This window comes from Pangasianodon hypophthalmus, chromosome 8, assembly GCF_027358585.1.
Source record: "Pangasianodon hypophthalmus isolate fPanHyp1 chromosome 8, fPanHyp1.pri, whole genome shotgun sequence".
Lineage (NCBI taxonomy): Eukaryota > Metazoa > Chordata > Actinopteri > Siluriformes > Pangasiidae > Pangasianodon > Pangasianodon hypophthalmus.
Window position 1 is genome coordinate 977,718 of NC_069717.1, and position 25,608 is coordinate 1,003,325.

The 25,608-nt window shown below is 38.5% G+C and overlaps 2 protein-coding genes across 3 annotated transcripts in view; one reads left to right on the plus strand and one right to left on the minus strand.

Moving 5' to 3' along the window:
- The first annotated feature begins 2,084 nt into the window (after positions 1 to 2,084).
- LOC128318725 (uncharacterized) lies at positions 2,085 to 12,352 on the plus strand. Its single transcript, XM_053236521.1, has 11 exons — positions 2,085 to 2,336; positions 2,903 to 2,962; positions 3,173 to 3,253; positions 4,609 to 4,671; positions 4,864 to 4,953; positions 5,621 to 5,695; positions 6,790 to 6,876; positions 7,639 to 7,674; positions 7,756 to 7,830; positions 7,923 to 7,955; positions 8,261 to 12,352. Exons 1-11 carry the CDS (start codon positions 2,303 to 2,305, stop codon positions 8,311 to 8,313), a joined length of 687 nt encoding a protein of 228 aa, XP_053092496.1. The 5' UTR covers positions 2,085 to 2,302; the 3' UTR covers positions 8,314 to 12,352.
- A 147-nt stretch (positions 12,353 to 12,499) lies between these two features.
- soat1 (sterol O-acyltransferase 1) overlaps positions 12,500 to 25,608 on the minus strand; it is a 17,072-nt gene continuing 3,963 nt past the window's right edge. For both annotated transcript variants that reach the window (XM_034306656.2, XM_034306657.2), the window contains exons 4-16: positions 22,035 to 22,180; positions 21,209 to 21,259; positions 19,243 to 19,350; positions 18,674 to 18,956; positions 17,897 to 17,975; positions 17,740 to 17,821; positions 17,558 to 17,603; positions 17,275 to 17,404; positions 17,058 to 17,155; positions 16,125 to 16,223; positions 15,903 to 16,038; positions 15,639 to 15,784; positions 12,500 to 15,266 (exon numbers count right to left, since the gene is read on the minus strand). In XM_034306656.2, the coding sequence (XP_034162547.2) occupies positions 15,189 to 15,266; positions 15,639 to 15,784; positions 15,903 to 16,038; positions 16,125 to 16,223; positions 17,058 to 17,155; positions 17,275 to 17,404; positions 17,558 to 17,603; positions 17,740 to 17,821; positions 17,897 to 17,975; positions 18,674 to 18,956; positions 19,243 to 19,350; positions 21,209 to 21,259; positions 22,035 to 22,180 (1,482 nt within the window). In that variant the 3' untranslated portion in view covers positions 12,500 to 15,188. The remainder of the gene's footprint in view (positions 15,267 to 15,638; positions 15,785 to 15,902; positions 16,039 to 16,124; positions 16,224 to 17,057; positions 17,156 to 17,274; positions 17,405 to 17,557; positions 17,604 to 17,739; positions 17,822 to 17,896; positions 17,976 to 18,673; positions 18,957 to 19,242; positions 19,351 to 21,208; positions 21,260 to 22,034; positions 22,181 to 25,608) is intronic.

The window sequence follows — 25,608 nt, forward strand, 5'->3', positions numbered from 1 at the left end:
CCTGTTTTGCCATTTCCTTTTTCATCTCTGTGTGCAAAGATCCTGCCAAAAAAAACAAAAAACAGATAACTTGGAAAAAACAGGTAAACAGTATGACGTGTTGAATAAATATAAAATGGTAATTGTTGGTAAATCACTGTGGTGTAAGAGGAATAACACACTCAGGGACGTGCTGTTAGAGGAAAATAATCAGCTTCAGGGTGGTTACAGTAACTCCGCTGTGATTTATTACTTCCTTGTATCAGTTGTATTAGTTCTGTGGGTTGTGTTTGTGTGAGTGTTTGTCTGTAGTGTGAGTCTGAGTGTCTCTCTGGTGATTTAACACTGAGGAAATGCGCCGTGTAGGTGTGTGTGATTTGGGACACGCCCACTGAGTGTGTTTTAACTGCAAGGGAACTGCTGCGTTTCTCCTCACTGAGGTGATCTGACAACACAGAGGATCATTTTAAACTGGTATGTCCACTCTGTGTGTGTGTGTGTGTGTGTTTTGTGTAGGCTATTGTACAGTTAATCTTACTTATTTATTATTATTATTATTATTATTATTATTATTATTATTATTATTATTATTTAGCATATGACCACAGTTTGAATATTTGACCATTAGCTGTAGCATTTCTCCATAAACTTTAGCACTTTGTATTTCCTATTTTCTTTATTTAGTCTTTAGTTGTTTAGTTTCTGTATATCTCCACAGCAGGATTATTAACTTTCATTAATAATTAATCGTCTTATTAAGCGCTCTGAAGCCCTATTCGGATGGGATTAAAGGTGCATGAGTTTCTAGGGTAGTTTCCTGTTTTACAGAAGCTCCTCTATGATTTTATTTCTCTCTGGATTGGCCCTGGTTCTGTTTTCCTCCGTCCTCCTCTGAGAACATTACAGGCTGAATTAAATACTGTTTTTCTCTCAGGGTTCGTCTGATCTCTTCAGTCCCGTCCTGATCCACATGTTCATGAGTTTCTTTGCAGATGTCATCTCACTTTGGTAAAAGAAGATGTTTCTCTTCTTTGCTTGTCGTATTTAGTCTTGTAGCACAAGTATCAGTGATCCTCCTCCAGATATTCAACACTTCCCAAGTCATGAAATGAAAAATGCTTTAGAAGATGCACTTGATCTGGGTGGTAAAACCTCGATTACACACGCTGCCTGGGAAAGCATTTTTCCCAGGAGAAAGAAAATAAAATCATTAAAGATCCTGCAGGCTCCAGTACCTTGTGATTATGAATTGGGTTTTCAAGTTCTTGCTGGAACTTTGATTTGTGCCAAATTGAAACAGGAGCCGGAGTTTCTTCTCTACTCCAGTGCATGCGTGACCGCTTGGACGACATGTTGTAATGGAGCGTGATCATATGACCTCGTGATGCGGACATACGGGTACGTAGAAAACAGAACCTGCTAGAAACTCACTCACTAGAAAAGATCAGCGAGATAAATTCCTTCAGTAAGGAGGCGGGGTTTTGTCAGAGATGTTCAGTTTGATTCGTCTGTGTTGGGGCGCTGGCTTTTAGACCACACTGTTCTCTCTGTTCTCTCTGAAAACTGGACATACAGTAATTACTGTGATTCAGGTTCATCTTGTTGACTCTCTACTGCCTGTTGTGGGGTCAGTATAAAAAAAAGGTTGTTATTTAACGTCACCTGCAACACATTTACATTTACATCTACATTTATGGCATTTGGCAGACGCCTTATCCAGAGCGACTTACAGAAGTGCTTTGAAGAAATCTAAATGAGTTAAATAGTTAAATGCAAATAAAACGTTTTCACAGGATCTTTACATGCTGTTGGTATCAGAGGTGTGAACAAACAAACCTGAGCAAAATTGCTAAAAGTAAAATGGAGGTGTAATTTTAAGAACCTTTCTTGTTATTAACAGTGAATTTGAGATCACATTAAAATCAGACTGCAGGTGAGAAACTAATCTATTTGCATTGACTCCGCCCACAAGTTTACACTTCATACTTTATTTTTCATTACACACAAAAACTTCAGAGTCGAATAATTTACATCCTTGATGATGTAGATCTTTAATAATGACATATATAAAAAAAATCAGTATAATTTTATTTATAGTATGTGGTGTGTGGCAATGTGATCTGGGACACGCCCACTGATTCAGGTTTTAAATACGGGTGTCCTTCTGTACCCGGCACATTCATCATAGATCCTTTCCAGGTATGTTCTCTCTCTGTGTGTGTGTGTGTGTGTGTGTGTGTTTGTGTGTATGTGTGTGCGTGTGAGGTAATTGTGTATACACTGTGATGTTTTTGGTGCTTTTTCCCCCTCAGTTCTAATCAGAATGTATAACTCCGTGTTTCTTCTCCTGATTTTTGGTAACTAAATTCTCTTTTACACTTTACAATTTATTCATATCACTTTTAACGCAAATATGTTGATGAAATGTTAATGAAAGCATGATAGCTGTTAGCAGAGATCATTCTGAAATGAAAGCAAAAGCAAGAATGAAGGAACAAAAGAAAAACCCCATCACATGACCTCAGGCTTTTTAACAACCAAAACAGAAACATCTCTCTCTCTCTTTTAATCTCTATCTTTATTTTAATCTCTCTCTCTCCATCTCTATTTTAATCTGTCTCTCTATTTAATGTCTTTCTCTCTCACTTTCTCTCTCTTCATCTCTCTCTCACCATCTCTCTACTTTAATGTCTCTCTCTCTCGCGTTATCCCTCTCTCTCTTTTCATCTCTCTCTCTCTCTCGTTATCCCTCTCTCTCTCTCTCTCGTTATCCCTCTCTCTCTTTTCATCTCTCTCTCTCGTTATCCCTCTCTCTTGTTATCCCTCTCTCTCTTTTCATCTCTCTCTCTCTCTCGTTATCCCTCTCTCTCTCTCTCTCGTTATCCCTCTCTCTCGTTATCTCTCTCTCTCTCTCTCTCTCTAGCTCTCAGCTCTGCTCCTGTTGAAGCGATTGATGTGTCTCTCATGGCTGGAAAACTCTCCAGTAAGTTTTATTTAGATAAATCAGGTATAAGTTTTATTTAGATAAATCAGGTATAAGTTTTATTTAGATAAATCAGGTATAAGTTTTATTTAGATAAACTCCTGTGAGTTTGTTTAGATAATTTAGATGTGTAAATAAATAATAAAAAGGATCTGTTTAAGGAGAAAGTCAGATTAGCGTTTGATAACTGATAATGTTTATTTTTTATAGACTGTATATTTGAGATATGCACCACTGAGATTTTTATCTGCCATCGACTCTATGGAGAGCGGCAGATGGACAGCTTTAAAGGTAGCTAAAAGTTTTAACTCCTTCTTTTCTGTTCACGTCAAAATGACATGATTCCCTTTTTTACCAAAGCTGAAAAATACTGTAGTATCATTGTGTTTTGCACAGCGGCTGCTCGTTTGCATACCCATAATCCCCTGCGTCCGCATGCTATTCCACCACAGACACATACCAACTCTTCCTCCTTTTATAGGGTGCCATTACTTTTGTCCTGATGGAACGGCTAGTCTTATTTGAATTGCTTTCTTTCATATCATTAATATGAAGTGACTGAGTTTCATTAAATTGTTGTGTAACTGAAATAAATAAGATTTAAACGTGACAGCGTAAGCTGCTTATGAAATCACAGGAACTCATCAGAGGTTCAGTCGAGGTTGACGTTAGTGAGTTTCCTTGTGCAGAAAGTTACAGAAACTCAGGTGTGAAATGTAGGATACGAATGATTTCTAACAGACTGGATTTTCATTAACACTACATGTTTTGTGTAAACGCTCCTGTGAAGTTTTATGAAGAAATTTAATCATGTGATAAATGAAGACTCTTCTATCTTCATCGTTAACTTTTCTTTAAACTCAGCATCAGAACGGACCTCAGTGAAAAATCTATGAAAGTGTGAAAACTCTCCCGTTTCTGAGCAAACACCTCTCGCGCTGTAGCTAGTCTCTGGAGCTCCTTCAGCTAAATAATTCACACAGAGATGTTTGATTGGATAAACCGCAGCAGAGGATCTGCTCCAGAAGCCGAAGCGCTGAATCGTGTTTAGGAAACTGGAGTCGTATGTTTATCGGCTCTGCTACGGTATTTTCCGAGAGCTCGGGTTCGGTCTGATGAAATACATCGCTGCGTTCGCATCCGGATCGCGGTCCACGAGATGAAGACGGTTTATACGGCGGTTCTTTACCTGAGGAGTGTAAAGCAATACATTAACATGCAGTCTTGTTCAGTGGACTTTTTACCTGATTTTTTGGAGGAAATAATAAAAAAATGATTACAGCTGTAAGCCAAAAAGTAGCTCAAACGTGGAATCAGCGCTCAGTAACGCTTTACTTTAACCTCGCTCTCTACTCTGTCATCAAGCAGCCAATCAAATCATCCGGAACTGCGCAAAAGATTTCAGATGATCTGTTGACGTGGTGTTGAGAATCAGTCCAGTCCTAGACAATAGAATAAATATTAACGCATCATTAGTGCGCTGGTTTTTAGCTAATTGCAGTGAATGTTGGTTGAGAAAGAAAAACGGTCACTGTGCACTGAGCCTCTTCCTCCCTTGGAACTTCACAGTGTCTGTACTGATTATTACTGAAATGATGAAGAGATATCTTCAGGATTTCATGACAAGTCTTTATGTTCTCTTACAGCGTGTTTGAAGCAGCTTTGCACAGAGCGGACAGAAGAATGTATGGACTGGATTATAGCTGAAAGTGAGAATTTTTTTTAGCGTATTGTCTCTCGTAACAAAGATGCTAGGTATTATATTATACATTATTATAAGTTCTTGTATTGATGTTTTTATTGAACTGTTCCGGCACTGTAGCTTTATATGACAATGTTAATTAAATGAAATAGAAAAAGAGTGTGAGTAAAATGATAACTGAGTATGTGTTGTGTAACAGGGATTGCACTAACAGGTGTGGAGCTGATTAAAGATTCATTTATTCACTGCTATTTACACTGCGGATTTCAGAACAAGACCAAATTCACAGGTAAAGATCTTTAATCAAAGGTGGGACGATATATCAGTGTTAAGGTACACTAGCTTAAGAACATCTGCTTATCACATTAGTTTAACATCTGTTATGTTGCCAAAAGTATGTGCACCCCTGACCATCACACCCATATGTGTTTCTTCTCCAAACTGTTACCACAAAGTCAGAAGCACACAGTTGTATAGAACGTCTCTGTGTGCTGCAGCTTTACAGTTTCTCTTCACTGCAACTAAGAGACTCAAACCTGTTCCAGCATGACAATGCCCCTGTGCACAAAGCGAGCTCCATGAAGACATGGTGTGTGAAGGTTGGAGTGGAAGAACTCGAGTGTCCTGCACAGAGCCCTGAACTCAACCCCACTGAACACCTTTGGGATGAACTGGAATTGGAGACTCCTTACCCAACATCAGCGCCTGATCTCACTAATGCTCTTGTAGCTGAATGAACACAAATCCCAGAAAGCTTCCCAGAAGAGTGGAGCTCATTATAACAGCAACATCTGGAATAAGATGTTCAACAAGCACATATGGGGGTGATGCTCAGGGGTGCACATACTTTTGACCATATAGTGTATGTTGTAATGGTATAACAGAGAACTGCTTTGTTACAGTTTGGACTGATGTAAATCTATTAAATTTAATTAGAGCTTGTTTTTTCTTTGCAGGTTGCTTTCTGGAAGCGTCGGTGGATAAAACACAGCCGTACGTCTCCATGCTGGCTGCAGGGTCGAGCGATCCAGGTTTTCATATCAATCATTTCTACTTTATTAGCATTTTTATAATTAAAAATCATAGACAATGTCCTTAGCATGGGTCAAAGAACATGGAGACAGGTACAAACAAAGACTTCCAGGGGAAAACACGTAATTAGAAAACAATGCTCAGATGAAAAGGCATGATAAGACTATGCAATAAGACGAAGACATAAAAGGGTATAAATAGAAAAATTCAGATTTAATTCAGGGCGAAACTCAGAACAGGTGCACACATTAGGTAACAGACTAATGACAGAACAGGGGGCGGAGACAAGGCTAGAACCAAAACACAAACAAGAGCACATGGACTAGAATAAGCACAAGCAGAGGGGGAATTTGGGACTTGTGGTTCTCTCAGTAACATGACAAGCTGCGTTTATTTTTTCTTACTAACTTCAAACGAGAGATAAAAGAGAGATGACTGTCTATAGCTGCTATAGCATAAGTGACAACAGGAACTAGTCAAGTGGCTTTATTGTCATTTCTACCACATACAGCTAGTCAGTACACAGTGAAATGAAACAACGCTCCTCCAGGACCAATGTGCTACATAAAACAACACAGAACTACCAGAGACTACACATTTCTACACGTTTACTCACTTGTTTTACCAATGTTTCACATCATTAAATGTAACTATAAAGTATAATGTGTTCTTATTTACTAATTATTTACTAAATAAAAAAGTGTAATTGCTGGTAAATCACTGTGGTATAAGAGGAATATTAAACTAATAATCAACTTCAGGTTGCTAAGAGTAACTCCACTTCGCATTGGGACGCATCACACCACTGATTATTTTCCTATAACAGCACACCCCACGGTGTTTTACTCCTTACTGAAGCATCACATGATAGCACAGAAAGTGATATTCCACATTCATGTGGTTTCCCTGATTCCCAGTAACACATTTAAAGATAGTTACACTGAGTAAAGTGCTGAAACAATGTGAGGGATATTGTAAAAAGAATCACACACACACACACACACACACACACACACACACTCAGCACTAATAAAATCCTCTAACGCTAATAAATGAAATTGAGTTTTAAGTAAAACTGAAACTTTCTTTTAAGATTTCCTGTGGTGTTGGTTGAGCCGAGGCCTGGGAGCGGTGAAGAGCTGTTTCCATCACTACAGCGAGCTCTCCTACACTGTCATACGTAAGGGAATTCAACACTTTTAACTAATTCATGTAAATGTTCTCCTAATTTACATGAACAGTGCTTTTTAAAAATCGGATTTATGCTGCTCACGATGTTCAGATCATTTTTATCGGAGAGTAACGTGATCCCTCACGGAAAAATCTCACACCTTTCACATCACGATGACGAGTTTTTCACATGATTATGTATTTAACCCTTTCATGCATAATGTCCACAGTTATGGATCATCAGTTTAAGATTGTTTTTAGGAAAATATAAGATGCAAATCAACTCCAAATCACTCGAGACTTTACTGTAATTTAATAAGAATCATTCTGCTGATTTCTGTTGCTCTCTAGATGATTCGCTGTTCTCAGTGTAGCTTCTTCTCTGCTACACAACATTCCCAATTATGGTTTCTTTTTAGCAGCTTTTCTAAACTGTGTACATTTTATACATGTCAAGAATGTTTATAAACATAAAATTTCTTGTTTATAAAAACATTGGATTTTTTAAAATTTCATATATATAATGTTTTATCTTTTTTCACTCATTGTATTCCTGTATGGATAATTAACTTACTTTTAAATATAAGTGGTATTTAGGAAATGTTCATTTTTTTAACACTTTAAATTTGATTGTTATCCTAATTTACTTTAACACCGGTTTTTAAACTCATATTACAGAGATGATGTTCGGATTATTAACTGAGAATAATACGGTGAATTACATCATTGTGAATTGATATTAATGTATAATTGTGAATTATTCTTTTAACAGGAAACATAGTGAGAGAGTTTGTCAATAACAAACAAGGTAAACACCTAAAAAGCTATTATTTAAAACTGAATTTGTCTGAAATTAAAATGTATTTGTATTTCTTTCTCTTTTTTTTAGAATATGTTAGATGTTTCATGGAACTGTATAATAACGGGGACAAAAAATGCCTTCAGAGGTTCATGCAGCTTTTTGGTAAATTAACTTTCAGTGAGATTTTTGTTGTAATGTAAAAAAAAAAGATTTGTCTTTGTCTTATTGTTTGTTTGTTTGTTTTGTTTATTAAGGTACAACCCCGGAGATGCAGATACGAGCTAAAGGTTGGTAACTTCTGAAGAAATTCACTAGGGATATTGTTTATATATATTTATTTGTATTTATGCAGCTGATTCCTATGGGATTGAAAGAGATAAAATGTAAATTAAGGGAAAATTTCAGAATAAAGATAACAAAAATATCAGCAAAAAAAAAAAAAACTTCAAAAATTAGTTGCAAATTTTGGATTTCTTTAGGGGATTTTTGTGATTTTTTTTTGTTGTTAGAATTTTTGATCTTTAGTTCATTCCTGCTTGTATGTTGCACTGTTTATGATTAATTCAGATTATTCCGTGTTCATCTCTTCAAGGCTTTTTCATCTGCAGCATTAATGAAATGATTTCATTAACAGCAACGTGTTAAAGGTGAAGTGGAATTGAATTTCGTCAAATCAAATCAAATCAGCGTGGATTAGTCCAACAAGATTTAAAATTATTAATCCCATAAAATAATTAATCCCAAACTGTTCAATCATGTAAGATTGGAGGATTATATTAATGAAGTCTTTTATTTTATCTTAAATTCTCTGTAACTTATAGCACCTTTGTAAATGAGGACTGACCGTTTGTGTTTCCAGAGATTTAAATAACGTAAATAAAATCACTGAAGCCGGGTTTATGCGTTTTGAATCAACAGTTGAGTGCAACAGCTGGGACTAGTTCCTCAGCATCAGGTCTTCTCATATGTTTTATTCTGGATATGTTTCTGAACATCTTGTAGAAATGGTACTTACATAGGAATCAAATAATTCTCTGACCTTTATGGGTTGAAGGAAAAGCTGACCAAACACTCAACTGCTACACGTACAGCTCACTTTAACTCACTTTCATTCATAATTTTATCCACCAAAAATTCAGTCCTCGGCACAAGCGATGTCTCTGATTACGATGTGTCTCCTCCTATGTTTTCCATTACAAAAAAACTTTTTGTAGATTTTAAAGGACTTTAATTACAAGTGTAATATTTACTGTATCTATTTAATATTCCCATTCTGTAGTTTTTGAATGTGTTTACAGCCAAAGCATGAATATCAGTGTGACATACAGTCAGGTCCATAAATATTGGGACAGTGACACAGTTTTGGTAATTTTGCCTCTGTACACCACCACAGTGGATTTGAAATGAAGCAGTCAAGATGTGACTGAAGCGTAGACTTTCAGCTTTAATTCAAGGGGTTTAACAAAAATATTGCATTAACCGTTTAGGAATTACAGCCATTTTTTACAGAGTTCCTCCATTTTCACAGGCTCAAAAGTAATGGGACAATTGACTGATAAGCAGTTTCATGGCCAGCTGTGGCCTGTTTCCTCCTTATATCAAGATAAATTAAGGAGATAAAAGGTCTGGAGCTGATTCCAAGTGTTGAATTTGCATTTGGTAGCTGTTCATGGGAACTCTGAATATGCCGTCCGAAGAGGTGTTGATGCAAGTGAAGGAGGCCATCATTAGGCTGAAAAACCAAAACAGACCTATCAGAGAGATAGCAGAAACTTTAGGAGGGCCAAATCAACAATTTGGTACATTCTTAAAAAGAAGGAATGCACTGGCGAGCTCAGCAACACCAAAAGGCCTGGGAGACCACAGAAAACAACTAAAGTGGATGATTGCAGAATTCTTTTCTTATTGAAGAACAACCCCTTCACAACATCTAGCCAAGTCAGGAACACTCTGGAGGAGGTAGGCCTATCATTGTCAAAGTCTACAATCAAGAGCCACCTTCATGAATGTAAATACAGACGGTTTACCTCAAGATGCAAACCGCTGGTAACACTCAAGAACACAAAGGCCAGATTAGACTTTGCTAAAAAACCTCTAAAAAAAGCCTGACCAGTTCTGATGCAAGATTAACTTGTACCAGAATGATGAGAAGAGAAAAGTATGGAGAAGGAAAGGAAGGGCTCATGATCCAAAGCATACCACATCATCCGTCAAACATGTGGAGGCAGTGTTATGGCATGGGCATGTTTGGCTGCCAATGGAACTGGGTCACTGGGGTTTATTGATAATGTGACTGTTGATAGAAGTAGCAGGATGAATTCTGAAGTGTACAGAGCTGTACTTTCTGCTCAGATTCAGTCAAATGCTGCATAACTGATAGGACAGCGCTTCACAGTACAGATGGATAACAACCCAAAACATACTGTGAACGCAGCCCAAGGGCTTGGAAATTAAATGTTCTTAAATGGCCGAGTCAGTCACCTGACCTCAACCCAACTGAGCTGCTTTTCACTTACTGAAGACAAATCTGAAGGCAGAATGACCCACAAACAAGCAGCAACTGAAGATGGCTGCAGTAAAGACCTGGCAAATCATCTCAAGGGAGGAAACTCAGCATTTGGTGATGTCCATGGGGTCCAGACTTCAGGTAGTCACTGACTGCACAGGATTTACCTCCAAGTAATAAAAATAATCCTAATATTTATGATTATATTAGTTTGTCCCATTACTTCTGAGCCTGTGAAAATGGAGGAACTCTGTAAAAAATGGCTGTAATTCCTAAACGGTTAATGCAATATTTTTGTTAAACCCCTTGAATTAAAGCTGAAAGTCTACGCTTCAGTCACATCTTGACTGCTTCATTTCAAATCCACTGTGGTGGTGTACAGAGGCGAAATTACCAAAACTGTGTCACTGTCCCAATATTTATGGACCTGACTGTATAGTGTGGTTACGTCAGACAGTGTCGCTGGAAAGGAAAATGTGCTTAACTTCAAGATCAGAATCGTGTGTAACGGAGACACGACTCTATTTCACATAAACTCCGCCCCCTGGGTCTAACTCTTGCGCAAAGTCTTTAGTTACGTCTAAGATCAGGAATACAGACGTGACCACGTGGTATTAGATCCTCACTGTGCACCGAACTCAGAATACAGCCATTACTGCAGATACACATTGCTATTTCTGATTCTTCAAAACTGAGGACATTTCTGTTCTTCTAAGCTTTTACATGTTTCACACATTTTCCATTTTGCATACCCGTGATGCCGAATCATGTCTGACAAACATAACTGTGTGTCATCAGTGGAGAAGTGAGAGCTAACACTACGTTTGGGAATTACATGTCCATAGATGGATGTAAAGGGAGAGTAATAAGGGGCCTAGAAGAGAACCTGGTGGGACTGAGATGAGATATATTGAGGAGTTTAAAATAAATGTGACAGTTGTGATGTTATGGTCTGGGGTAAGAGTGTAGAACATACCAGGGAAGATCTGGTGAGTTATAGCACTTGCCTGAACACAAAAGAAAGTGAACTGGGGAAAATGCTGGAGCTGGGAATAACTGCGGAGTCATACAGTGTCTAGAAGAACCCCACTGTGTTTGTACGCAAAGTAGATGGGACAGTCTGTTTCTGCATGGACTTTCATAGCAAAACAGTGTTCCAGTTCACACTTCTTAACCTCCCTGGAAAAGTCTATGAATGAATGAATGAATGAATGAATGAATGCTGATGACACACAGCTGCATGTTTCAGCAAAACCAGATTCCAGCTTACTAAAGTTGAGGAATGTGTAAAGGACATCAGACACTGAATTCTGAGTTACCTCCATTTCAATCAGTAATAAAACTGCAAATTCAATTAAATCCTACAACAAAATAAAACGTAAGTTCTTTTTTTAATTTCTAAAATTGACACTTAGTCTGTAGTTTCAGTAGTTAATGAAATTAATGTAGTTACTGTAGTTCATTGTAATTTACTGTCCACTTCTGTGCAGTGGACTGTCTCACTACCTCAGCTCCGAGTATTAGATTTGAAAATAATACGGCTGTAAGATCATAAAGCGAAGTTCAGGGGAGTTTTACCTGCTGTGTGAGAGGATGTTGTAATCCTACGCAGTAGTTTGCAGCGTGAAACTGTTCTCTGATTCACAGGACCTGCTGAAACAGATGTGTGTGTGTGTGTGTGTGTGTGTAAGACAGAAAAACTGAGGAGAGAACTGCTAAAATGATTATCCACACAAAATCAACAATAACAGTAAACACACCATGTGCTTTTTTACGTCGCTGTGTTCTTCATTTTTAAAAGTTAATAGTTAAATTGCATCACAATTGTATCATCCAGATCTTTTATTACTATAAAATAAGGAAAGTCCAGCGTCCAGGGTTACACCAGAGTCCATAACGTTGAATAGCCGTCTCTCTTTTGGCAGGATGCGCAGACGAAAACTTGGTATTATCTCTATTAAAGCCAACAAACTGGTAATGAAACTGTTAAATTAAATCTAAAGAACTCATTTAAATAATCTGGGTTTTGAAGCCTGTAATTAAAATTTTACAGCTAACATAGTTATTTCTGTGCAGAATTTGACAGAGACTGCGAGAAGGTCATTAAACACTTCAGCCAGTGCTTATTTTGTACCGTAATGCTTCACAAAACCAATCAAACACACGTACACAATCCTAATATCTGATCCTAAATGCTAACTCCTCACACTGAGCCCTTCCCCGAACCACTTTTGGACAGACGTTCATCAAAAAAATCGCTTCCTGTTTAGATTTAAAACCATCGAAATCCAAAATTTTACCACAGAATACATAGATAAAACATGATAACAGTAGATACACAAGTGTTTTATTGCAGACGAAGTTGACCAAAAAATGATTCACCTGGTTTAATTCCTGAAATTTCTGAAACATACGTTCAGTGACTGATAGAATCGGAGCACACAGTGTATAAACATTATAGAAAACACTGACAGTTAAAATATATTTCTTTATGCTTTGCATTACGATTGGGTTTTCTGCAAAATCACATTTCAGTTAGCATTAAAAATATAGCTATTTTTCACAGTAGCATTTTAAACAGCGTTACAAGGTTCAGCCAGCGAGTCTACTGTAAAACACGGCAGTAAAAGTTCTTCGTACAAAACAGTATCATTGATCATGGTACCAGTAACCAGTGTAAAATCTACGCTTTTAAACTTTAAAATACATCACTGTGGCAGAGAAATTATACAGTCGAAAAGTCACGTACAAAAAAAAAAAAAAAAAAAAACAGTAACACTTAGTTTTCAGAGTGAAGATATTCAGTATAAAGTTCTGAAGTTATATCATGATAAAGACTTTTTATTGAGGTAAAAAGTGACTTTGTCACTAGATTTGCTGACTTTTTTTTAGCGACTTTATTTAAAATAAGCAGACGTTAGTGATTGTCTTGAACGTGATACAGCTCTCCAGCTCACGTCACAGCTGCTGGTTATACGAGAGAACAGGTTCACTCGACTCGCTGCCAATGCATACACACAGCGACCAATCACTGAGCACCACTGTTCCCTACAACCAATCACTGAGCACCACTGTTCCCTACAACCAATCACTGAGCACCACTGTTCCCAACAACCAATCACTGAGCACCACTGTTCCCAACAACCAATCACTGAGCAGTATTGCACCCAACAACCAATCACTGAGCACCACTGTTCTCAGCAACCAATCACTGAGTAGTATTGTTCTCAACAACCAATCACTGAGCAGTATTGCATCGGCACTACGCACTTCTTTGTTCTTCATTTTAAACTCTCTTCTTGATGACGTTAGTAATAAAAGTGACTGGTTAGATCGTGGTGCTGTGACCAAAGACGACTTCTACAGTAAATAAATGATAATATATTATTTTCTATTCTGATAAAACTCTATTCTATTCATCTTCAGAAATTCTTCCTTCTTCATGCAACACGTTTCTATATGCAAATGATCATGATAATTTATATAATAAATATGCAAATGTTTCTCTGACGTCATCCGGTGACATTCTAGCGACTTTTTTTTTTTTTTAAATCAGCTACCTTCTGCGTGAGGAGATTTGGCAGCGCTGGTTTCTACATCGCACTGAAGTGTGATTACAGCATTTCGGGATTCGACGCCATTCCATGTTGTGATTTTTGAAAATGTGAAGCTGTTAAGGAATTTTACTGAAAACCATTTTGTTCAGTTAGACGAGTTTCACACAGTGAATTTACCGTAACATTACCGGGGATGAGAATCTTTTTTTTTCTCTCCTGATGATTAAATGCAATTTTCACGATGAGAAATCAGTTCTTGGTGCATCTTGATTCTATGCGTGATGGCTTATATGGAATCTTTTTACACTTTTTTACTCGTTAAGTATAAACGCTGTGCCTCGGCTCCAGCGTGAAATCTTATGTTTTCAACAACGTGCTTTGCCTCTTGTCCAGGTCTTATTGTCCTTTTAGTCCGTAAAATCTGTAACGTGTCCACAGTCTCATTCAAAATACAGGGCACAGGTTTGTGTTAGTCCTACATTTGAGCTAGACGTTTCTATTTATTATATATATATATATTTTTTTTTAAATAATTGCATTATTTCTTTTTAAAAAATGAGATTACGGAGACCTGTGCATCAATTTAGAATCATTCAACAAAAGAGTTCCTCTAGTCGTTATGCACCTATAATTAAAAACCTTCACTGTAACATTAAACACTAACAATATTCACAATTAAAGGGAACTCGTTACTGCTTAGAGAACCCTGAGCCAAGGCCCAGTCCTAACGGGATTTTAATTAAAGTGCGAAACCTTCTACAGGCCTTTAATTATAACCTGATGCCTGATCTGCAGGTCCTGGACGTTTACTGATGATCACGGATCTGCCACATTGTGTTTCCTCCACGTTCATGACCTTCATTTCTCCTTTATTGTGCACGTCTGGTTTTTTCCTGCATTTGTAATGTCCAGATTAACGTCACGAGGATTTCATCCTTAACTCCTTCGGCATTTTTGCATTCTTGCTAAAAAATTTTTGGTCGTATACTCTTAGTAAAAACGCTGTTCTTAATGATTTTACATACAACAAATAGCAGAACTTTTAACGACTCAAAGAACTCTTCAGGAACCCTTTTTAAGAGTGTAGTCTTCAAGAACATTCCAGTCAAGGGCTTTGTTGATTGTAAAGCTGAATGAGAGCATGCTTTCGAGACAAATATTTTAGGCTGAATACATTAACTGGACTATTAACACACTTTAGGAAATGGCGCCATCTTTCATCCAAAATATGAGAATAAACGCAATGCAGTAAGAATCAATTCAACACTGAAACGGATCTAAAATTGACACTGATCCTGAGTGTCTTTAAATATATATACACGTATGTTTATAAGATTATTATAATATTTAATTCCTACTCAATGCCTTTTTGTTAAAAAAGTTAAAATTCTTATATTATGATTGTCATTCAATGTGCCTGTGACTATAGTGCAAAAATGCAGTGAGTTAAAAACAGATCAGACATCTTCAGCAGCACGGCTGCTCTGCATGTAGCAGGTCCATGATCGCGGCTTCAGCAAGTCGAGGAAAGAAGGCTGAAAAACACCAAAATAACAAACTGAATACACATTCAGACTAAAAATAAACATCGCCTTACAGAAAACTTCACCATATCAGCGATCGCATGTCTTTTTAATCCGTCCCTGTCAATGAGCTGTTGCTATAGAAACGATAACGTATTAGAACGAGTGCATTAATGTATAAAACCTGTGATTTGCAGCTGCACTACTGTCAGAGCTGCTGTTATAGAGAATTAATCAACACCTTCTGACCAATCACTATCCAGAATTTGCGGATTCTGTGCCATATATTTGGGTCTATATAATTTTATTTTTTAATATAAGAAAAATAATAGTAAGATATCCGCCATCCTTGTGAGAAGCAGTGCAGGGTGTAGTAGTGTGTACCTCCTGTAGGGGGCAGTATTTCTGAGCGTACCACTCCTGAGAGTAAAGACACAGCAGAACCGCTAAACCCAGAAACAGAGCCGTCCAGACGATGATGTTCCACACCGGCCCTGTCCTCCGGTCATGCAGGATGAAGTTGAACATCACTGAGGACACGAGCAAAAAGATCAGAGGTCGTAAAAAACACTGTTCATCAGGAACACTTCAGCACATTTTCAATTCTATATACATATAAAATCTCTAAAATATTAAACAGATCCTCACTTCCGAAGCACATGAAGAGGCAGAAGAGGACGGGGTAGAAGAATCCGAAACACACGGCCAGAACGTATTCATGAACCACAGCGGAGACGGTGAAAACAACAAACATGGCGGTCGCTCGGAAACGTTTCTGCGTCATCTGCGGACATGAACCAGAATAATGGATAAATAATAAATATTATATACACAATACATATCCTGATCTAGTTTTATGACGGAACTTACCCACAGGAAGTCCCGATAGACGTAGCAATACAGCCAGTCGTGCACTACAACGTTCCACGTGCGGTAATAGTTAGCAAATGACGTTGAATTCCACCAGTCCTGTAATTCCATATAGTTTAATCATCAGTAATTAATCAGTAATTAATCAGTAATAAACAAAATCAACATTTACTCAGTCTGACTAGCTAGTGTGTGTTTTGTACAGGTTTGTGAAGGTCTATGAAGGGTTTGAAAGGGTTAATAAAAGTCTGTAATGGTTTTGGTAAAGGTTTGTAATGGGTTCTAAAGCATGTTAATGGATTGTAACATCTTGGAATGGCCTGTAAAGGCTTGTAACTATAAAGATTTGTAAAGGTCAGTAATGGTAACAAATGGTAATTTGTAAACTCACTGTAATGAATTGTAAAACATTTTAATGGTCTGTAAAGGTGTGTAATTGCTCTGTAAACATGTGTAATGGTCTACAAAGTTTTGTAATGGTGTATAATGGTCTGTAAACATGCCTAATGGTCTGTAGAGGTTTGTAATGGTGTGTATTGGTCTGAAAGGGTGTGTAATGGTCTGTGAAGGTTTGTATTGTTCTTTAAAGGCACATAATGGTCTGTAAAGTTGTGTAATGGCTTGTAAAGATGTGTATTGGTCTGTAAAGCTGTGTGATGACTTTTTTTTTAACGTTTTTAATGGTGTTTAATGGTCTGTAAACGTGTGTAATGGTTTGTAATGCACAAATCTGTACATAAATCTTCTGTTCCAGATTCATACACATTATTATTTTTTTTATTGTCTTACTATTTAAATGTTTTTTGTTCTCATGTAAGATATGTATGTATGTATGCATGTATGTACCAAGAGCAGGTTAAAGAAACCACAACAAATTCCTTGTGTGTCTGCTCACACGCTTGGTGTGTAATGGTTTGTAATTGTGTTTCTGACCTGATAAAACATTCGGTCTCCGAAGCGCAGCATTTCAGCAAACGCATTGAGCCAGCAATGCAGAAAGGCAAAGAAGGCCAAGAAGAGAATCAGCGCTCCTGCATGAACACACACACACACACACACACTTATTTAAACATTAAATAATACAATTTTCTTATTACCTTTGTATGTTAACCACACACAGATTCAACACACACACACACACAGTGCGTACCTGGCAGGATGGAGTTGAAGATACAGAGCACCATCACTCTGAGGTCGAACAGCTGCATGCTCACGCTGCGAAACTGAGGGATGCAGAGACGCACGAACACGTAATAGGCGTAGAACAAACAGCCCAACACCTGCAGCAACAATGACACAGTGGTAAAGGTTAGGATCATCACTCACTCACACACACACTCACACACACACACACACACACACTCACACACACACTCACACACACACTCACACACACTCACACACACTCACACACACACTCCATCAGCCCCTACCTGTAATAACTTGGTGGCCACGTAACTCCAGCGCACACACGGGTTTCTAACGGAAAAACACATGAGGTTTGTCACTGACACCAGCAATGAAACTGTCCAATGATCAGTCAAACCACAGAACAGGAAGAAAAAAGAGTGTGAGTGTGTGTGTGTGTGTGTGTGTGTGTGCACATCAGTCTTGCCTCGGATATCTGTCTCTGTAGATCAGAGTGGGCGCAAACAGGAAGTAAAGGTACGAGCTCAGTTGAGGCACGGCCACTGAAGCTGAGCAAATCAGAGTAGGTAAGAAACCAGTAAAACAACATTTGGATCCAAAATGGCCGTAAATTCAGTCCTTACCTGAGCTGTCTTTACCTGAAGACCACACCCTTGGCACATTCTCCCTGATAAAGGAATGAACCTTCATCATCAGACGCACCTGTGAAAAGAAAACATCCAGAAAGCCTTAAATATATCATTAATCCATCACAATAATCACACAATACACACTAATACTATTACACACTATTACTGTTATACACTATTTTTACATGATGCATTTGACTGTCTAGCACCTGCATGTTTTCAGTGTATTAATGACTCTGACTGCGGGAGGAAAACGGGCGAAAACAGGAAATTCAGTAGGAGAGTGAAGGTGGAGATTAAATATGAGAATGAAGCGGGAGATTCGGTATAAACACGGCACCCAAAATTAATCGTGTGAATGAAGACGGGAGACTCGGTACAGCAGGAAGAGGGAGATTTTATATATGAATCTGAAGCAGGAAACGCAGTATGAGCACGAAGCGGAAGATTCGGTAAAAAGATGTAGCAGGAGACTCAGTACAAACGATATAGTGGGTAATTATTACAAAGATTATGAATGAATTCAGTATTCAGTACCAGGACGATAAGAAAATTAGTATAAAAACGAAGCGGGACATTCATGAAGTGTAAACTTGATATAAAGAGGACGTGTGAGATTCAGTACAAGGATGAAACAGGAAGTTAAAGGGGATTCAGTACTAGGTTGAAGCATGGGATTCAGTATCCGCTCCAGGATGAGGAGAAAGCAGGAATTCAGTCTGAGAATGAAGCAGGATGATCATTATAGAGTTTAAGCGTAAAGTTCAGTACCTGCTCGAGGATGAGGATGAAGCAGGAGGCGGGAGGAAGGTTGTTTTTCAGCACGATGTAAGCGGGCAGGAAGCCGAGGCCGAGGCTTTGGTACAGCAGCAGGAGCGTCACGGCGATAAGCGTGCAGAAGGTTCGATGGTGTGATGAAGAATAAACACCAGCCCACCAACGAAGAAGCGCAAACGGAACAAGGAGCGCCGAAACAAACATGCAGAGCCACGACACGACAACGAGGGGAAACTGACCAAACGCAAACACCAGCAGGTCAAAATCCAACACCAACCTGCAGAGAAAGACGAGGATGAGCAAAGCAACAAAAAAAGGGAATTAGTTAACGTAAGCAGCTCTTACAGCATCTTTCTGATAACTAAGTCAGTTATTTCTGTTCACTGAAACTCAGTTTTTGTCACAGAGACAATTATTTACAAAATAATTAATAACTAATTAATAAGAACCAAATACATTTTTCTAATTTGTTAAAATGCTAACTTTAAGACTATAAAATTAACACTGCATACTGTGTGCTCAAGGCTTCAGAAAATCTATAAATATATATATATAAAACTTACCGTCCCTCATCGATGAAGTCTACAACTAACGTACTGAGGATGAAGAGGATGAGGAGGGCGATGAACATGTGATAAATCGTACGGATGTGATTCACCTCAAACAGCTCGCTGTAGCAATAAAAATATACATACAGTATGTAAATGTGTGTTTACAGTGGCGTGCAAAAGTATTCAACCCCCATTTAATTTATCAGATTTGACTGAATAACAAATTATAAATACACATGACTGGTGTCAGGGTTTTATTTATTTATTTATTTATTTCAAAATCATGTTCTCTGAATTTTCAAAGTAAAAAAAAATCATTTTTTGTTCAGAGAAAACCAAAACCAGAAAAATGCAGCTGGAGTAAGTATTCACCCCCCAGGTTCAGGAAGCTTCAGACGAAAGATTTTGCCTTAACGAAGACACAACTCACTTAGAGCTGGACTTCACCTGGGAAATATTAAAACAGCTCACATTTTCTGAACACAACCATCTGAGCTGAACTGTCACTGAAGAGACTGAAGGAAAGGAGTGAAAATGAAGACTAAGGAGCATTCTAATGAAGTTAAAGATCAGGAGCTGTGTGAATAAAACTTCTCAGAAATGCTCTTAAGCTTTGACTTAAGTGTAAAAAAAATCTTAGTAAAAAGTAGGACTTGTGTACAAGTAGGAGCTTTTTATAAAGAAGCTAAAAGCAGCTTTCAGCAAAGTCTAAGACTGACTCTTAAGTGCTGACTGAGGTGGCATTAAGTGTCGTGTGAAATAAGGACTACAGTGATGTCACCCAAAATGGCCGCCTTCAACCTCTGAATCAGCCAATAGTGAGTCTGCGAGGGGAAAGTCACAGCAGCACGACACCATTCATTCACGATTTCATTTAGAAGTTAAACAATTATCTTAACTTTTAAATTTATTTTTTACATTTCTCTGCATTATGTGCAAAAATATTACGAAGAAGTACATGCATTTATTTTACACAACAAGTTTCAACACATGACAAATGTGATGCTTTAAGTAATTAATCTGAAGAATCACATGCTTCTAAACTGCACTCACAGCTGTATATAAAGCAAAGACCAAAGTTGTTTATCTTAAAAAACTGGATTAAAAAAATACCTTGATCATCACGCCTGTACCGTTTTATCAACTCGCTGATACTCCTAACTAGGCGAAGATACCTCTCCAGCACTCTTCAATAATTTAGGAGCTGAGACCTCGTCTTAACACGTAGGAACCTTTATGAATCACACTTACTCTTAAGTCTACGAATAAGACTACTTCTAAGACTAAAATTACGTTATTCTTACAATTTTCACAACCTTAAGACTGAAATTTTACTCTGAGTGGCTTTATACTTTCACCCCGAGGGCACAGAACTTCATAACTTGGGAACAGGGTGTAAAATTATATCCAAGAGTCTGGATCAATACCTAGACAAGACCTTCCCTCAAGTCTCCCTTCCAATCAGAGATTTCGAGCAGGAATTCTTTTATACTGATTAGAAACAGATAGAAATATATACACAGGTCTATAAATGCATATTAACCTAGTGTTAATTGATAAATTGGACTGTACTAAGTCATATTATTATTTTTGGAGTTGTGCCAGTTTACTGTGTGTTTGAGCTGTTTGGGGGAAATTTTTCATCTTTTGCTGGAAAATAAACTGAAATCTGAATCTTTTCAGAATAAGGATTATAAGGATTATGTGTCACTAAACCCAAACTCACAAAAAAGTTCCATCCCAATTTGTCTTAAACATCAGCCCTGTCAGTGTTTACAGTTCACTTATGAAATATATTTAAAGCTACAGTGCAGTTTTTATTTATTAATTAAAATAAACACTGTAATACTGTATGAGGTTGCTGAGGTGCATTGTGTGGTCATGTCATGTTCATCCTCGAGTAGCTTTAATAAGACATTTCTACAGTATATTCAGTGTCATTATTCATATAGTGACTCGTAACAAAAACGTGACTTACTCTAATAAAGAGCGACGGACCACAAACTGTTTACTCTGACCTTGAGAAGACCTGCAGAGTGAAAGACAGAGAGAGAGAGAGAGAGAGAGATAGAGAAAATGGTGGTGAGGAACATCATAAAGAACATCACGCTATGGCATTTGGCAGCGTAATTTCTTCTACACACCGCACCTGCTCTGCACAGTTTAACCACATGGAGGCGCTGTACACATTTAACTTTCTTACAAAGGAAGGATATGAAAATTTGCAACAGCATTAATGCTATGGTTGCTATGGTTACATCATGAATAGCATTATCTCTCGCAAAGGTCTTTCTTTGTAAATGTATGTTTATTTTTTGTAATTATCAACAGCGTGACAGCCAAAGTGTTTAAGAAGTGTTAGTATCGACACAGCAGGTTATCCTCGTCATGGTTACGTTCCAACACGGTGCGTATTTTATATCCGAGCGTAAATCTTTCAATGGATTGACACATCTGTCAGCCAATCAGAAACAAGCATGATTATCCACTTTATTAGGAACACCTGTAGCCCTGCTCATTCATGCAATTATACAATCAGCCAATCATGCGGCAGCAGCGCAGTGAGTCAAGAGCTCTGTGGCTTAATGTTAACGAGTGCAGTGATGGATAGTTAAAGGAGCCTTAAAATATTATGTTAATATAATGTTTATAATAGATACTCCCTCTGCAATTTGCATTAAATATGCTAATAATAAAATTAAAAAGTTAACGTTAGTGATGAAACCCAATCTGGCGACACGGACAAGCTCGAAAACTGAGATAACAGATTAAAACTTTACAGTTTAGAAGTTTAATTCGAGTACCTGAGTTTGGTTCTCTCTCTGTCTGTAAGAGGCTGAGAGGAACCGGACAGTGATGAAGAACCCAAACCGTGAGATTCGTCCATCAGAGAGTCGACAAACTCATTCAGCTGAGAGTCAAAGTGCCGAATCAAGTCCACTTTCAGCTGCTGCAGAGAAAATAAAGCAACACATCAATAAATCACTGCTATTATTATGAATATTTTACTATCAAAAGTCTCACCTCATATGACAAACAAACAAACAAACAAACAAATAAATAAATTCTAGACTGGCAAATTCATAAATGTTAAAGAAATGTAGCTCAAACACTGCCGCACACGCAATTCACTCGAATGAGACTTCTCAGTGGCGGTTATTTTATATTCATGTGTTCATTTAGTGCTGAATTACTCATAATAATAATATTAAGAAGAAGAAGAAGAAGAAGAAGAAGAAGAGGAAGAAGAAGGAGAAGAGGAAGAAGAAGAAGAACCCTATTATGACGTTCGCTCTTCTAGTGACCTTTCTAGGTGACTCGGTATCTGCGTCATCCCAAACCACATCTTCTTGAAGTTTCACTCCACTTCTTTAATTTTACAGCCCAGTAACCTGTCTCTTATCCGTAAATCTGCAGAATATCAGTGTGTATTAATTACTGGATTTCGGAAGTACACTTAATTCTCTCTCTACTCCACTTTCAGACCTGAATACCAAATGGCAACAATATCTGAATAATGCACTCTGTAGTGAATAAGGAGTAATTATTTTTAATCATACTGTAAGAGTTTCAGTATGGGTGTGTACTTGACCTCTGACCCCAGTGTGACTAACTATTCACACAACATGATTCACTGAGGCGGTGTGACTGTTTCCCGTCTGTTGCCAAAGAATCTTGTGATCTTTCCGATACGACTTGCACTTCCTGTTTCACCATCAACTTTCTACAGCATTCAGACCCTACTTGCTTTGCATTTTGGGTAATACACTAAGAATGACACGGTATGAACTAGGGGTGTAAATCTCAGACTTCCAAACATACGACACGATACATTACACTTTTGATTTGTAGGTGACAATTCGATATTTAATGATCCTACTGAATCTGATACGATGCGCTACGACACGATACAGAAGCCTCCGATCGATATGCGACCAACTTCGTTCAGAATCTGGAGTTGGCCTACTGTTAATTCACGAATGATGATGTAGAAAAGGATTATTTTAAAACATAACAGATTTACAGGCAAATCACTATACATATAACTACAACTATACATATTTATATATTTGCATATATACTCAGTACCTTATTATTATTATCATTATTATCATTATTATTATTATTATTTTTATTATTAAAGATAATTGTTTCATTGTTCTTGAATAAGAGGAAGTGCTGAGTACAGGTTTAAAGGCAGATCTGAAAAGTGATTTTGGGAGTTAAAACAGACAGATTTCAACAGAGACCAGTTGCAAATTAGCACATTTGCAACTGATTTACATCACACATTCAGAATAGATACTGAACTACAATATGTACACACACACACACACACACACACCCTCTCAAAGAAGTACATAACCTTAAACACCTATACAATGCACATTAAATAACTGACCAGATCACATCATGACCGAAGCAGTTATATATAATACACAACATTATACAACCAACAATATGGTGATGGACAACAAACTATCAGTCCCTCTGTGTTCACTCTTTCACTCATTCACATCTTTTTCTGCCTGCCTGTCTCTCTCTGCATACTTCACTCCCATTTCTCCTTCTTATTTGTCTACTTCTATTTTGTGCTCTTTTTTTCTCTTTCTCTTTTTAAATGAAATAAGTTTGGGAGAAGCTCCACCTTCTTCCTAGTTAATATCATAGAAATTCTCATCTCTCTCTTTTTTCCACTAGTGACAAGGTTTCCACATGATGTGGTTTATGATCACACCAAATGCAAACACTTCCATTCATACTAAGCATTTTCCTGCTTTTCCTGAAAAACAACGTATCAGACGAAGAGCGCTCCAGCCTTAGACACTTGTCGATTGCTCTGTTGGATGCGTTGACGCTGTGAAACATAGAGGCACTCAGCCACACTCAGTGTGAATAAGACAGATGATGTCACCACACCTGACCCGGCCACTGTGAGGTGACGTCGCTGCACCGACAGATCCTCGTCAACGGCCTCATCATTTTGAAAGAGGCCACTTCTGTATTCAGCACAATGACTTCAACTAAACTGTCGACTGAGATACAAAAACAACCACAAACTTCTCAAACAGAGAAGAAGGAATCACTTGTGTAGCCTTCTCAGCAAGGCAACAGCATGCCAGGGTCTCAGCTCACCTTCTGTACTCGCTTTGCATTTCCTCTCTCTTGCCTATGTTGCTCCAGATGTTCAAGCTTTCTCTAATCTTCTTCTCCCTCTCCCTTCTGACGCTATCATCTCAACATCTGTTTTCATCTCAAAGCCCCCTTCATCCAGACCACCGTTCATCCCACCCATTCTTAATCTCAGCCCTCCTTCACACATCTCAGTCCTCCTTCTCAGCTTCTTATTCCCCATGCTCTCAGCCCTTCTGTTTTTTAAAGCTCGCAGGTTTTTCTCTCTCAAAGGTCACAGTCTTTTGTGATTTAAAGCTTTTGTCTTTTAAATCTCTCCACCCTTCCAGCCTCTCAAAGCTTGCAGCCCTACCTATCTCTCAAAGGTTCGGTCCTTCCCAGCTATGAAAAGCTTGCAGCCCTTCCCGTCTCTTAAAATCACAGCCCTTCCCAGCTCTCAATGCTCACAGCCTCACAGATGCCCTCTCTCTCCCCCAAAGCCTCACAGATGCCCTCTCTCTCCCCCAAAGCCTCACAGATGCCCTCTCTCTCCCCCGAAGCCTCACAGTTGCCCTCTCTCTCCCCCGAAGCCTCACAGATGCCCTCTCTCTCCCCCGAAGCCTCACAGATGCCCTCTCTCTCCCCCGAAGCCTCACAGATGCCCTCTCTCTCCCCCGAAGCCTCACAGTTGCCCTCTCTCTCCCCTGAAGCCTCACAGTTGCCCTCTCTCTCCCCCGAAGCCTCACAGTTGCCCTCTCTCTCCCCCGAAGCCTCACAGTTGCCCTCTCTCTCCCCTGAAGCCTCACAGTTGCCCTCTCTCTCCCCTGAAGCCTCACAGTTGCCCTCTCTCTCCCCCAAAGCCTCACAGTTGCCCTCTCTCTCTCCTGAAGCCTCACAGATGCCCTCTCTCTCCCCCGAAGCCTCACAGTTGCCCTCTCTCTCTCCTGAAGCCTCACAGATGCCCTCTCTCTCCCCTGAAGCCTCACAGTTGCCCTCTCTCTCTCTCTCTCTCTCTCTCTCTCTGAAGCACTGCAGACATTCTCTCTCGTGAAGATCACCAATGCTTGCAACATCTCTCCCAGGGATCACAGACACTCTCACTCAGTCTCCCACATGGACAACAGACCTTCTCTTTGTGATTCTCTAGGATCACAGCCTCTTTTTCCTAAACAACTTCACTCTTGTTTCATTTCTTTATCAATTTCATCCCAGCCTCCTCTATTCATCCCAACACCTCCTTCACTCATTTATTTCATGCTTTTATCC

Bases quoted from the DNA above. Each gene is read 5' to 3' on its own strand.
- LOC128318725 (XM_053236521.1), top strand. From the start codon at position 2,303: ATGTATAACTCCGTGTTTCTTCTCCTGATTTTTG. The intron at 4,954-5,620 runs GTAAAGATCTTT...TTTTCTTTGCAG, and splicing joins GAACAAGACCAAATTCACAG to GTTGCTTTCTGGAAGCGTCG. The intron at 7,956-8,260 runs GTTGGTAACTTC...CATCTCTTCAAG, and splicing joins GATGCAGATACGAGCTAAAG to GCTTTTTCATCTGCAGCATT.